The sequence below is a fragment of the Trichoderma aggressivum genome (genome assembly GCF_033847375.1).
Source record: "Trichoderma aggressivum f. europaeum strain CBS 100526 chromosome Unknown scaffold_001, whole genome shotgun sequence".
NCBI classification, from domain to species: Eukaryota; Fungi; Ascomycota; class Sordariomycetes; order Hypocreales; family Hypocreaceae; genus Trichoderma; species Trichoderma aggressivum.
In genome coordinates this window covers 1,917,678-1,930,999 of record NW_026946367.1, presented here as the reverse complement: position 1 = coordinate 1,930,999, position 13,322 = coordinate 1,917,678, and the positions used below count along the sequence as shown (strand labels likewise).

At 54.0% G+C, this 13,322-nt stretch overlaps 3 protein-coding genes across 3 annotated transcripts; 1 reads left to right on the top strand and 2 right to left on the bottom strand.

Annotated features, from left to right (window-relative positions):
- Positions 1-327: 327 nt before the first annotated feature.
- Positions 328-3,557, bottom strand: Triagg1_560 (transcriptional regulator family: Fungal Specific TF; the record flags this gene model as incomplete). Its single annotated transcript, XM_062900596.1, has 5 exons — positions 328-1,209; positions 1,274-1,658; positions 1,713-2,342; positions 2,405-3,149; positions 3,305-3,557. 5 exons carry the CDS (start codon positions 3,555-3,557, stop codon positions 328-330), a joined length of 2,895 nt encoding a protein of 964 aa, XP_062760910.1.
- A 5,991-nt stretch (positions 3,558-9,548) lies between these two features.
- Triagg1_559 (uncharacterized protein) lies at positions 9,549-11,257 on the top strand (the record flags this gene model as incomplete). The annotated part of the gene is made up of 5 exons (XM_062900585.1): positions 9,549-9,624; positions 9,689-9,733; positions 9,838-10,118; positions 10,180-10,941; positions 11,009-11,257. The coding sequence occupies 5 exons, from the start codon at positions 9,549-9,551 to the stop codon at positions 11,255-11,257; spliced, it is 1,413 nt and encodes a 470-aa protein (XP_062760909.1).
- A 651-nt stretch (positions 11,258-11,908) lies between these two features.
- On the bottom strand, positions 11,909-13,023 carry Triagg1_558 (uncharacterized protein; the record flags this gene model as incomplete). Its single annotated transcript, XM_062900574.1, has 2 exons — positions 11,909-12,232; positions 12,307-13,023. 2 exons carry the CDS (start codon positions 13,021-13,023, stop codon positions 11,909-11,911), a joined length of 1,041 nt encoding a protein of 346 aa, XP_062760908.1.
- Positions 13,024-13,322: the final 299 nt, after the last annotated feature.

Sequence of the window (13,322 nt, the reverse complement as noted above, 5' to 3'; positions counted from 1 at the left end):
TTTTTGGTTTCGGTGTGCCTGCCGCCAACGGGAGGGAGAGAGGGAGAAGAAAAAAAGATGGAAACAGATGAAAAGAACAAAAAGTGACCCCAAGTATCTAAACACCAGCCGCAAATGGTTCGAGTGATGAGGATAGGTTGACAGTAGTCGTAAAACATGCAATCGCGCTGTGACCCTTCTTTCCCGTCCACGATGTCCAAGGAATGGGTGATCAAAAACAAAAGAAACAACAAGAAAAGCAAAAAGACGCCCTTCACTCCCCCCCGGTGGACCGCAAGGCCTTCGCGTTTCATATCGTCAAAAAAATGGGTATCATGTGGCAGTCGTTCACATTCCCTGAAATCCGCCCCTGCCAGAACCAAAGAAACTCCCCCAGTCCGGCTGCATGCCGTGATCCGTAAACATTTGCTCAATCTGCCGCTCCTGGTGCCTCTCGCCCCGTATCGCCCGTCGAAGAGATAGCCCGCCGGGTCGTCGCTGCGGCGCTGGCTGTGTCTGCTGTGGTGGCGGTTGCTGGTGAATCCCCATCATGGCGTTGGGGTCGTACATGTTGGCCGACATGTTCATCGCCATGGGGTTCTGTTGTGGCGGCGGCTGCTGTTGCTGTTGTGGCATCATGTACGGCGGAGGTTGCCCCATAAACTGATCTCCCATATCATCCAGCGAGGCGGGGAAGAAGAATCCCGAGTCCTGAGGTTGATGAGGCATCGACACGGCTGGCACGTCGGTTTTGCCAGAGAATCCCAGTTCCATCATCGGCTGGTTCGGGTAAGCGAACGGATCGTCCGACGGAAACATTAACGAGTCGAGTTTATGAACCGGGTGGTTGTGGCCGAGATGTCCACTAAGGGGATGCTGCTGGTATGGGTGTCGGTGTACACTCTCGGCGGTGCTCGTAGAGTCGGGCGTTGCTCGCGACGACAAGTCCATCGGCATCACATCGTTCAGGCTGCTGGTGAACGAGGGCTCGGGGTATCCACTATGGTCTAACGACTGCGCGAAACTGCTGTCCATGGAGCCCCTAGAGTGGGAGGTGCCATATAAAGACATACCACCGCCCCTGATGTCACCTGGTCTGTGAAGAGACATGCCCACGGAGATGCCAGAGTTGCTTGGTGCTTTGACGCCCGGAGCCGTCCTCTTCTTCGTTGTGGAAGATGGTCGAGGCTGAGGTGGATCGAACCGTTCTGGCAGTTGATCAAATAAAACCTTCACGAACATGTCAGCAACAATGGTACGATAGTCAGGGGGGTACCAGGTGGCCTGTCCCTACCTTGAGAGTGTGGGTGACCCTCTCAGCAGAGAGGCTCTTCTCGGCCAGATCGGCAATCATCTGTCGCCCAGCGCGCGCATCAGCCAGTACCTCTGCCGATCCAGGCTTCTCGGGGTTCTCAATGGCATAAAACACCAGCGAGAGCACGGAGAAGAACTCGGTGTAGAGCATGAACCAGTAGGGCCCGCTAAGGACGCGCTGCTTTCGGATCTCGAGTCCAATGTGGACGATGTTACGGGACACGCTGATGGCCGCCGCCGCGCAGGCATACGACAGCTCATCAACCCTGTTGCCTTGGCTGAGTCGAGGAGAAACGTAATGCAGAAACGGTCGGTACAAGACAAGTTGCACATGCGCGTAGGCAAAACGCAACAAATGTCGTACACTGTTAAGAGGGCCGTCAGCCGGTTCTTATAAGACATGTCAGAAAGCGACTTACCGAACTACTTCAATGGGGCCGTCAGGGCTCGGCCGCCATGCCTCTGGAAGCCTCTCGAACCAGTTGTGTAGATCCGTCTCAATCTCCTTGATCTTGCTATAGCTGATGAGATATGTAGATGACGGCTTGTCCCCCCTCAGAACCGTCTGCCCAACGCTCTTTGTCGGATAAATGTACTTTGTGATTTTGCCCAAGATATCCATCAACCGGGAGTGGGCATTGAATGCTTGGAAGAACGAGGCCGTTCCCGGTGCCGGTTGGAGAATGCCTTCAGGTCTTATAAACTCATCGTCAACTTCAATGGGATACTGCTGGTCGACGTCGTCGCTGTTTAGAAGCAGGGGGAATCCGAGCATGGTAGATACGTAAATGTCCATCTGCCGTATGACATAGAAAACCCGCCGCCGCACTTGCTGCTCAATGTTCCCTATCCGCTCGTGCTGCAAGTGGCGGTGAAGACCCATTCGCAAGGCTGATCGTAGGGCAATTCCTACAAAGGAGTAGCAGGTGTTGAGGTTGGCGGTGGACTGAAGGAAAAGGATTATGAAAACAAGTGTCTGGATGGAGACAAGGCTTCGACACTCGGTGACATCACGCAACAGAGATCTTGCGATCTTGTAGTATTTCACTCTGCAGCCGTTGAGTTAGCTAATTTCATGGACAGCCACCGCGTGGTGAGAAGCCCGACTTACCCTTCATCAATGGCAAATCGATAAGTCATGCCACCGGAACTGGAGTCGTCAAGATTACTATACATGCAGCCCAACGCTAAGACGGCATAAAAAAGGGCGAGGAACTGGGTATCATCCGGGCTCATCGGCTCATGCTGTCGTTCATAGATGTAGTCGAACTTTTCGTAAAAACTAGGGACGTGAACGATGCGGACAAGGCATGTGGCGCAACTCAGAGAATAGTAGCAGAGTTTCCGAGCGACGTCCTTGGGGGGCAGCTCGGGGTAGCTGGAGATGGTAGAGAAGGGCGAGCCAACGGGCGGCGTGTCGAAGTTCAAGAGACCGGCGGTTCGATCAGACGGGCGTGGTAAAAACGGCCCCTTGCCGACAGGGCCCAGCATGCCGCGGAAGTTCTCCTTCATGCGCCGCAGGAAAACGGCGCCGGACGAGATGCCGTAGAAATCCCAGCCGCCCTTGTCGTCGAGATCCAGCTGGCCGATGGAGTCGATCATGGAGGTGAGCTGGGTGTCATTGGGGTCAGGCTCAGCGGGATGGGGGGTTCGCAGCTTGGCAACCTCGGCACGCGCTCGTTCTCGGTTGTGAAACTCTTGCTGGATGGCAGGGTCAAGATTTGGATCGGCCAGGTCGATATCGGGGACGAATTTTCGCAGCAACGACTCGGCGCGCTGAAGGCGGCTTTCCAGGGCCTCGATATACTGCGGCGCGGGATTCCTCCTCCTGTTTGACGGCTTATCATATGTGCATTCTGCGCAACAAAGGGTCAGCAACGGCGTTCAAGGCAGTGAGATGGCAGCGATCCGGGCGGGATGCAAAGGTGGAGCGAAGGATCGCTCAACATGATGAGGCCGAAATGACAGCGATATCCAAGACCGCCCCCGTCACCAAAATCATGATACGCACCATAACTGTAGACGGAGCAGTGCGTGCAAGGCTGCTTGCCGTCACATTTGATCTTCTTGCGGCGGCACTCGTCGCAGGCGCGGGTGACTCGACGTCGCTTCTGGATGGGTTGCGACGGTGCCGATTCGGCATCGCCCGCCTTGTCGTCGTCTTCAGCGTCCGACTTGACGCTCTCGGCCGGCGATCCAGCATCGTGGATGGACCAGTCGCCGGCGGCCTGCGACCCGACGGTGATGGCCTCGTCGTCGGACATTTTCATGCGTATTTTTTATCTTCTCCAGACGGCGGTTTGGCAGGGGCTGTTATTAGTCGCAGGGCCGATTCGCAGGGCCGATCCGTATGTGATTGAGGGTGTCCTTGTACTGTAGCAGCGCGGCAGGTTAGAACAGATGCAGCGCAACCTCAAGACTCGTCCGTCTTGGCCCCGGTCCAAGGCTCATTCACGTATGGAACGTACTCGGGCTGGGCGGGGCTGGATGCTCTGGCTGGATGCTTCGTGTGCGATGGAGAGCGGCCTTTGGATTCGGAGAGACAGGACAGGACCCCGGGGATGCAAAGTCGGTGGCAGCGTACGTGCCAATTGCCCCGGCGTCTGCCAATCTAGGCCATCAGATGGACAGCGCAGTCTCTCCCGTGTCCGGAGCGAATTGGGGAGGGTTTGGCGGGAGTGTCGTCGGGATTATGGCGCGAGGACAAGAGGGAAGAAATAAAGAATGGACAGAAGGGAGAGGCCGTTCAGGCGCTGCAAGTCCACGTCCAGCGAGTGGGAGTCAGCCAGAGCCAGAGCCTGGGGACTGGGGGCTAATACGCACTGTAGCCAGAGGGCGGTACAAGTACTGCCGACGCAAGTACAGCAAGCGAGAGGGCGCCGTGGCTGGGCTGGGATAAATCGACTTGAGGGCCTGTGGGAGGCGCCTCTAGCACTGTCCTACAGTGGCTGGCCCGCTGAAGACACTGGGGCTTGCAGCTTCGCAGTGGAGCGGCCGTGCGGCTAGCATTACGCAGCCCGCCCATCCCACCGAGAGCCGCTTCTGGCCCGGGTTGGCGTCTAGTTGGTTCGGGCCGTGCGTGGGCTGCAGCTTGCACGGAGGGAAGATGGAAAGCCATCCCGGGCAGCAACACCACATACCTCCAGTCCATTGACGCGCGTGGGGATGCAAAAGGGCCAGGGGGTTTGTCGTTGTGTCTGCTGTATTCGGAGCTGGGTCCGGAGTAGGTACGAGCCCGTGCTTTTCTCGATAAAACCCGGAAACGTGCGAAGCATGGATGGTATTGAATGTATACAGTATCGTGCATCCGGAGGATAACACGGCGCTTTGCGAGGCACAGAAAGATGCAGCGCTCCACAAACCTCGGCGCGCAAGGTTCCTTGCTTGCAATCAATTCTTTGTAAGCCGTTTAATGAGTATTTCAGCCGGGATTTGATAGTCGACAAGAGACATGCCTCATGCGAATTCGTTGAACGTCTTGCCCGGCCGTCTTGCTCGACCACCGTCAGCTCCCTAGCAGGAGGCGCCTGAGCGAAAGTAAGGAAGTGAACAGCATTCGATCCAATGGAATGGAAGAGACGCATCCAAAACACAAACCCGACAGGTACAGGAACCTCAATCTTGGTGATGATACTCTGAGCCCAAATGTACATCTACTCAAAAACCATTTTGGTTTTTACATGGTGCTTTGCGCGCTTCTGCGTACGAGTTACGTGTACCCTTAGGTGCCAGTACAAGCGCAAGCATGCTGCAGAGTGCCGGTTTGCCCGCGACCTTCCATCTTGTCTACGAGATCCACTGCCGACAGGATTCTGCAGACGTACCTGTACGGAGCGCATACTCGTACATACAAAACGCCGCGGAGGGCCAGATTCATGCGTCCAGAGCGCCAGCATCGCAATGCCGTCAGACTGCATGAATCGAGCGTCGAGATTTTGGCTACCTACAGGCAGGCCCTGGGCAACTAACATGTTCTGGTATTAGATAGTTCAGCTTAGTTGCAAGGCACTCAGTGCACCACCGAGGCCGAACTGGCCAACGAGGACGAACCAACAAATCCTCGTACGACAATCTACGCAGACGTCCAAGAGCACGGGAAGTCGCCGGCGAGGTGAGGCTTTCAGCGGATGGTCGCCCCGTCCAGCGGGCAAAAAGAATTCACGGAGCGTCAAAATCATCCACGACAGCGAATCGAGCTCTTGATGGCGTCGGGGGCTAAAAACACAGCTGAGCAGGTCCACATAGCGCAGGAAACTCCACCGCTGGACTAGAGGCGGCGCCAGAATTACTGCCGCGTGATAAATTGCAGAGCCCAGCCGGGGAGGGCATTTGCATTTCGGCGAGACACGTACCTAGGTAGGAATTGGGCTCGAATTTCTGCTTCAATCTTGCTTTGTCTTTGAAGGGGGCGCAAATGGGCAGCGTTTGACTAGCAAAATCCGACCTCTCCACTGCCACATGGCATCCCAGCGCCTCAACTGCCACTCGGCATGTGGACTGACGGCCCCGAAATGAAGCTGGAAGGCTTGGCTGAAAAGCTTGGCTGGCAGGGCAAGACAATTGGAGGGGGGTGGGATGGCGGTAGAAGGGGGAAAAGAAGCTTTCAAAAGGTTCGTTGCAACATTGAGATGGCTACAGTGCCGGCGAGATTTGGGCCTGGCTAGATAAGCTTCATGTTCCGTCAATTTGAATTGCGGGATTCTGGTCCCAGCAGCCCGTCAACGCTACTGTACAGTACGGGCAGATCCAATTCGATCAAGAATGGGATAACCTTAGTACTGCAAGTTACTAGCAGTACTACCGTACAGAGTAGACAAGTCGGGGTCAAGGCATTGGACGAGAGGCATTGATGTCTCAGTGCTACGGAAATGATGCGATGGAACGCCTCCCGCGGCCGTCATTGGTGTTCTCTCGCCGTTTTGACTTTTGGACACGCACTGCAGTTGAAATGCTTAGTGCTAGGTGCAGGACTAGCTGCATCATCGAGGAGGTCATCAGCCCGCCGCCAGTCCGTGTATAGTAGTTTATCTCGAGAATCGGAAGGGCCGAGCAACCCAGTGCGCGAAAGATGCCCGGTCGGCATTAACGTTGACAGCGAGAGCGACCTCAGTTCTGGGTCTGGTTGGTTTAAACCCAGTATTACCGTCCATTGGAGGTGAGAGATGAGAAAAGAATAAAACTCCATCCAATGGGCAAAATCAAACCACTACTAGGTACCTGGTAGTATACCTACCCCATTCTCATCATTTCCTTCCATGTTCTCAATTCAACTCGGAGTTGCCTTACACTGGCTGTTCACGCAACCAACATGCCAAAGTACATGTATACGTTACCACCACTACCACCTTGATCAATGCCCAGCAACTTCAACGTCACACTGGCCTCCCAAGACCTGGCAATTGTTGGAATGTGCTGGTCCACCACCGCAGCCAATGTCCGTCTTATTCCCGCCCTCCCCAAGAGCCGTTCTGCAGCTTTGGGTCAAATTATGGAGACGGGAAACGGGAAATGATACGACCTGCGGCTGTTGCGGGCATACGAGTACGGAGTACAAGCGCCGCAGGTACAAGTACGAGGACGCGTTACCCGCAGCAGAGACGAAAAGTCCAGGTCCAGGTTCATCCAGGTCCAAGTAGAATAATCTGGCTGCCTGCTTGCGGTTGTGGTTGTGGTTTAGCTGTGTCTGTAGCGGCATGCGGGCGAGCAGGAAATTGACTCGCCCTCGCATGCACGCACAGCTGGTGTGCCATCCCTCTGCAGTCGTGTTTCGGTGAGGTCGAATCCATGGGGTGTGCCGCGGTTTAGACTTTTGCAGTCATGCAATGCCTAACCTTGATGCCATGCTTCTTTTTTCTCCTGCTGTCATCGCCCACCACAAAAACCGCACATTTGTAAGGTGAGCCCGGCAGGGATTGGCGGGGATGAGCTCGAGATAACCTTGATTTAAAGTCGAGCACCCTTATTGATGCGCAAGGCTCGAGGTACATACACGTATTGCGCCGTTGGCGGGCGTTGCCGGCACTGTAGCTACACTGTACTCGTACGCACTGCATGTAGGCAAATGAGTCGTCCCATGTTCCTTGTGCGACATGCGCATTCTGTAGCGACATTCGGCAGCGAGAACTCGCCAATCCTGGCCCTGGTCACGAGTCACTAGGACGCAGCTTCATTTTTCTCTCTCATTACCTTGTTTTTCCCGTTTCCCCCTTGGATTTCTCTCTTGAAATTTTTTTTTTTCCGATTTCTTTTAAAGACCCTCCGGCTTCTTCGGTGGTCTTAGGCCTGTCCCGGTACGGCGTCTTCAAGCCACGGCGGCATTACATCACCTTGCCTATGCCAAGCTTTTCGCCGTGGGAACGAGATTGCCGATAAAGCCAGGATAACCCACAAGGCTGGAATCGGGAGACCTGCTAAGATTGAAGGTGCCAAATCCAGTGTAGGGCGAGGATGCTGACATTCATCCAGGCCCTCGAATTATTACCCATCATACGGAATGTCACAAAGGTACTGTGCTGTGCCCAGAAAAAGAAGACATTGCTGTACATGTTTTTACTCTCTCATATGGATGAACTTGACATGTCGTTATTCCTAGTTTTAGAGAACTGGAGCCTCTTTGAAATCATGCCTCTACTTGTATTTCCCGAATTCACCGAACACCCACTCCGCGCAAAAGCCAGCATTCATTGTAGCACTGTCTCAATAGCAATGAGATGACAAACCGTGATAAACAATCCTCATCTCATTGACGGATTATTTCTTGACTATACAGTATTACACCCATCCAACGCCAACGATGGATCCAACTGGCTGTTAGTGGACAGAAGCCTCGTGCCACACACATGTTTCCAGTGCTTTTGCCGTCGCAACTCGTTATCTTAGCGGGCGCCAGAAGTCATCACAAACAACCCCTACCAAGGGACAGCCCGGCATGGCGATCCGAATCCAGCCGGCGATCCTTTTCCACGACCTTCTTTGGAATGGAAACCCGATGCTGTATTCCAGAGGTAAGCTTTTCGGTCAAGCTTGTTCCCGCTCGTGGCCGGAGCCAAGCCCTTCAACCCCGAGACTTCTCCGTGACAGCATGGCGAGAAGGCTTCGGCTCACCTCCGAAATGCACACGCCCGCGATTGAGTGGCAGATTGCCTGTCTCATGCGCCGGTTGTCGACTTCTGTGACGAAACACCGCCACGAGATGCGTCTTGTTTATCCTACACTGCTGCCTACGAGTACATGTACTGACATCGCATGCGTGGGCCGTTGCGTTGCGTTGCGACTCTGACTCGGAGCTGCCGCTCTTCTTCCCCCGCATCCACGGATTGCAGTTCTTGGCCTCGTACAAACGGCGTCGAACAACGCACGATCCGTCGCCTGCCCTGCCATCCTGTAAAAATAGCCCCTTACTGTAGTCGAGCTGAAGGGGCCTGTGCCTGTCTAACCCCCTTGCGCCGGCTGGTTTATCGAGGTCTAAGCCACAGAGTATATCGGAAGACGGCAAACTAGTTGATCTGGACAAAAGGGGGGGCCAGTGCCGACTCGGGAAGGTCTTGCGATTACGTATTTGATCTCGTCAAGAGCTTGGCGTGGTTTCGTTTGCACTGTCTTCCTCTTGAAGAATTATTGGCTATGCTTTCTTAGAGTGAGGGCATTACTACCACTGTATTCAAGCCTTGATACTGTCACCTTGATGGTTGGTGGAGAGATTTACAGCGAGATATAGCTGAGATGCTTGGCTAAGAAGAATCGAGGAAGAGATGCGCCAACTCGTACTACTGGTACTAGCGCTACCTGCCTTTGCCGTAGATTCATTGCTTACCAGGTAGTACTAGGTATGCAATGCTCTTGAGCATTACTACCAATATTAAATGCAGAAGAAAGGCCAAATGAACGATGAAATGCTTCCGATTGCATCTCGAATGCGCCTCTTTTTCTGCACTTACTGAGGTGTAGTGGATTATTCTAATTGAAGTGGTTGTGCAAAGCAAAGCGTACATGTCCTGTACCTTTGAAATGCACGTATTAGCAAGCACACCACTGTAGTGGCCTTGTACCTATGGCCACCAAGGTACAATTCAGAGCTCCAACCCCGCCAAACCGTCAAAACGCCTCCGCCAAATCACTTTCCCACACGCTGAACGGCCCCTCCATCATCAGAAGGCTGAGGCACGTGCAGGAGACTGGAGCCTTCAAGACTGCAGCCTCGCCGGAACAGCAACCAAGGTTCCCTATCAAAACAGCATCTACCGCGCTGCTTTCCAATGGCTGCTCCCGCATCAACGCAGCCGGGCTCGGATGCTCAGGCATACCCAAAAACTCCAGATGTCATCGTCTCCGGTAGATCAGGACCTTGCCCCACATGATGCCTGCTTGGAGGAGCTGACCTTGAGCCTCCATCTAGAGCTGCCCAAGCTTGATATCGATCTCTATATTCAGAACTATGTCGGTACGATGCTCCCATGTCCTCTTGAGCTTGCTTGATGCTCTGCCAGGTAGTGAAGCAGGCGGGATGCTAGATGCTAACCCCGTCCCCCCTCGTCGTCGTCATAGGCCGAACACGGTACGAACGCTTGATCCTCATCGGCCGATGCTGCGTGCCCCTACGTGTCGAAGCTCTCAAAGCCGCCGTCGCCGAGGCAAAGAGTGGCTCGGATGTCACTCGGTATAAGGATGCCTGGCAGCTGCTCCGTTCCGTCGCTCCGGAGGAGCCTGAGGCAAAGAGGGACGACGAATGGATCGAGAGCACCGAGCTAGCCAACAGAACCGAAACGACTCGCCTGGAGGCAGAGCTTAAGGGGTATAGAAACAATCTCATCAAGGAGAGCATTCGGGTAGGCTTCATTCCATTGTTCAGGGACGTCGTGATGGATCCAACTCACCGCTTGTGTTTAGATGGGCAATGAGGATCTTGGCAAGCATTTCGAGAGCATAGGTAAGCTCAGTGACGCTATCGACGCATATAACAAGATGCGCCACGACGTGAGCACGACCAAACACATCTTCGACTGCGGCATGCACTTGGCTAGCGTCGCCTTCCAGCGCCGTGACTGGGCCACTGTGCTGAGCAACGTTGGCAAGATTGCCAACATCCAAACTGGGGATGATGAGCAGGCACAGCAGGCATACACCAAAGTGGCGTCCGGAGTTGCTCTGATGGGACTCGGCAACTATTATGATGCGGCTAACACCCTTCTTCACACCAATCCCAATGTATCCCCAACAGAGTACAACACAGTCGCCAGTCCCAACGATGTTGCCGTCTACGGCGGCCTTTTGGCCCTGGCAACCATGGACAGAAAGGCTCTACAAGCCCGTATACTGGATAACCAATCATTCAGAATGTTCCTGGAGCACGAGCCGCACATTCGGAAGGCCATTAGTTTGTTTGTCAATGGCCGCTACTCCAACTGCCTGGCCATCTTGGAGTCTGTGAGAGCCGACTATCTCCTAGATATCTACCTGCAGCCACATATACCCACCATCTACTCCCGAATTCGCGAAAAGTGCATTGTTCAATACTTTATACCCTTTTCATGCGTCACACTAGATAGCTTGGACGCCGCGTTTGGTACGCCCAACCAGTCCGTGGAGCTGGAGCTCATGAGAATGATTCGTGATGGCTCGCTGAGAGCTCGAATAGATGCAAAGAGCAAGGTAATCTCCCTCCCTTTTACTTCCATTTCCCTACTGCAAAAATTGATGTTGCTTACACTCCATGTAGCTTCTCGTCGCCGTTTCTCCCGACCCACGACTAGTCGTGCAGACAAATGCACTTGCTGTGGCGCGTAAATACGAGCAAGAGGCCAAGGAGCGGCTACGGCGCGTGAATCTCATTGTTGCAGGTCTCGAGGTCAGCGGCGCCAAAAAGCATCCGGGGGGCGGTGCTGGAGGGCCCGAGGTCGACGAGGCTTGGTACGAGGATATTACTCAGTTGCCCAGCCAAGGCGCTGAGCGGGATCAGGAGACTTAGGAGGTGCCCCTTGCAGGATCCATGACTCGATTCCAGCGGTATTTCCATGGAGTTCTATCTAAAGCTCGAGGATCGTCGAACTAGTTTATTGGAGGGAGCGAGAGTACATTGCTGTGACCGCGAATGAGATTTATCGGTCAGCCGCAGTGAGCGACACAGCTGAAAACTGAGATTTGATCCGACAGCGGATGGCCAACGTGGACCGTTTTCTCGAAAGGAGGGGGCCACGGTTATAACGGCAAATGCTTGGAGACTCTGAACGTTACACATGATTGTTCATTAGAGAGGGAGGCGCAAGGAGAAGGGGGGATTTTCGTGTCTTTTTTCTTTTTTCGTATTCAGCAGCCCCCAACTGGCGGAGGCATTATTACTATTTCATCGTTTGCTTTCAATCTTGCCTTTGATCTGTGATGTCGTCAATATCTTGCCTTCTTATTGGTCACGTCTTTGAGTGATGATGAGGACTCGGCACAAGTTGCCCGGCGTTGTTCAATAGAGACACCTCGTATATGCATTCTAGTTTACTGTCTTGCCTTGTCCAATCAAGACGGGGTATCATATCACATCATGTAGGCACTAGTATTCCAGCATCGTGTAGTAGCTGTACTGTGAATCATCCGCCCTTTATCCTCTTCTCCATTGCATCCAAAATCATCCCATCAACTGCCTCAGGTCCTGCGGCGGCCACCGCACCTGCGCAAACGTCAGGCAGCGCTTGATGCTCTGCAGGTACTTGCGCGTGGCCTCGTCGCCCATGACATGGCCCTTTTCGCCGTCGTGCAGCTTCTCGCGAGCGCTACGCTCGTGGATACCCACCATGGTGACGCCGATGGGCCAGGCGGCCTTGCCGATGCTGAGGCGCAGGTAGCCGTCGTTTGCGTCGACGTAGCGGCGCTCCTGGAGGGCCTGGACGATTTCGATGATGGGCTGGAGGAGGGAGTCGTCGAGGTCGCCAGACTCGAACTTGCGGAAGAGCTGTGCGAGGGTTAGCCTTGACTTTGTTTCTTCGGCGGGTTTCAAGTAGGGGAGAGTGGGAAGGGGGTTCTTACTGGCTTCATGTTTTCGCGGGTTTGGACCATGGCGCTGTAGGCCATTTTGCTGGCGCTCGTTTCCCGCTTCTCTTCCTCCATTGCCTTTTCGTATTCCGTGAGCACCATGGTAAAGTAACTCGCCAGCTGTCGGAATAGCCACAGACGGCCCTCCTTGTCCTTTGGTACCGCGCCGTCGACCTTCATGTCCTTCTCTTCTACCAGCTTTAGCGTCGTAGGTATCGGCCCCGTTGTCAACACCGTAGTGAGCTTCTTGTGCCGTCTCAGTCGTGCCGCATGTGATTCCCCGAATAATATCGCCGGTTGACCCAGTTCTCTCAGCTTCTGTATCAGCTCGTCATCCGGAATGTCGTCTGCCGCATCGCCATCACTCTTGTCGCCGTTCTCTTCGCCCTTGACGAGCTCTGGCAGGCCAAGTCTCTTCCTCCTCGCCTGCTCTTCCTCCCATTCCTTCTCTTCCTGCCTCTTTCTTGACTCTTCTGCGAGTTTGCGACGCTTGTCTTCGCGTAGGGCGTTCTCTGCGGCGACTTCTTCTTCGCGCTTGCGCTTCGCCTCGGCTTTTGTTGCGCGTTCGGCTTCGAGGGCTTTTTGTTCGGCTAGGTAGGTGGCTTTGCGCTCGGCCTCTACTTCGGAGCGCTTCATGTATTTCTTGTCATCGTTGCTGGGTGATTTTTTGGATTTGGAGAGCTCCTTGTTCATGAGGGCCGCGAAGTCCATGGTGAATTGTGGTGCGCTGGGGAGCGTCTTGAGGGTTGAAGATGTCGCGTCAAAGAGTCAATGTTTCGCCCAAGTGTTCAAAAATTATGGGATTGATGAATCTGCACAGTGTTTTACAGCAGAGCGACGCTGGATGCAAGTATTTGGCAATGTAACAAGGTTTGAGGTTGGCAGGATGATAAGTCCGGTGAGCTCACCGAGGTTGAAGCATGCTATCGATTACGGATGATTTCCGGATAATGCATCATAAGTTCAATATGGCTTCACAGCACTCGACCTTTCCAACTCCAACTTTACAA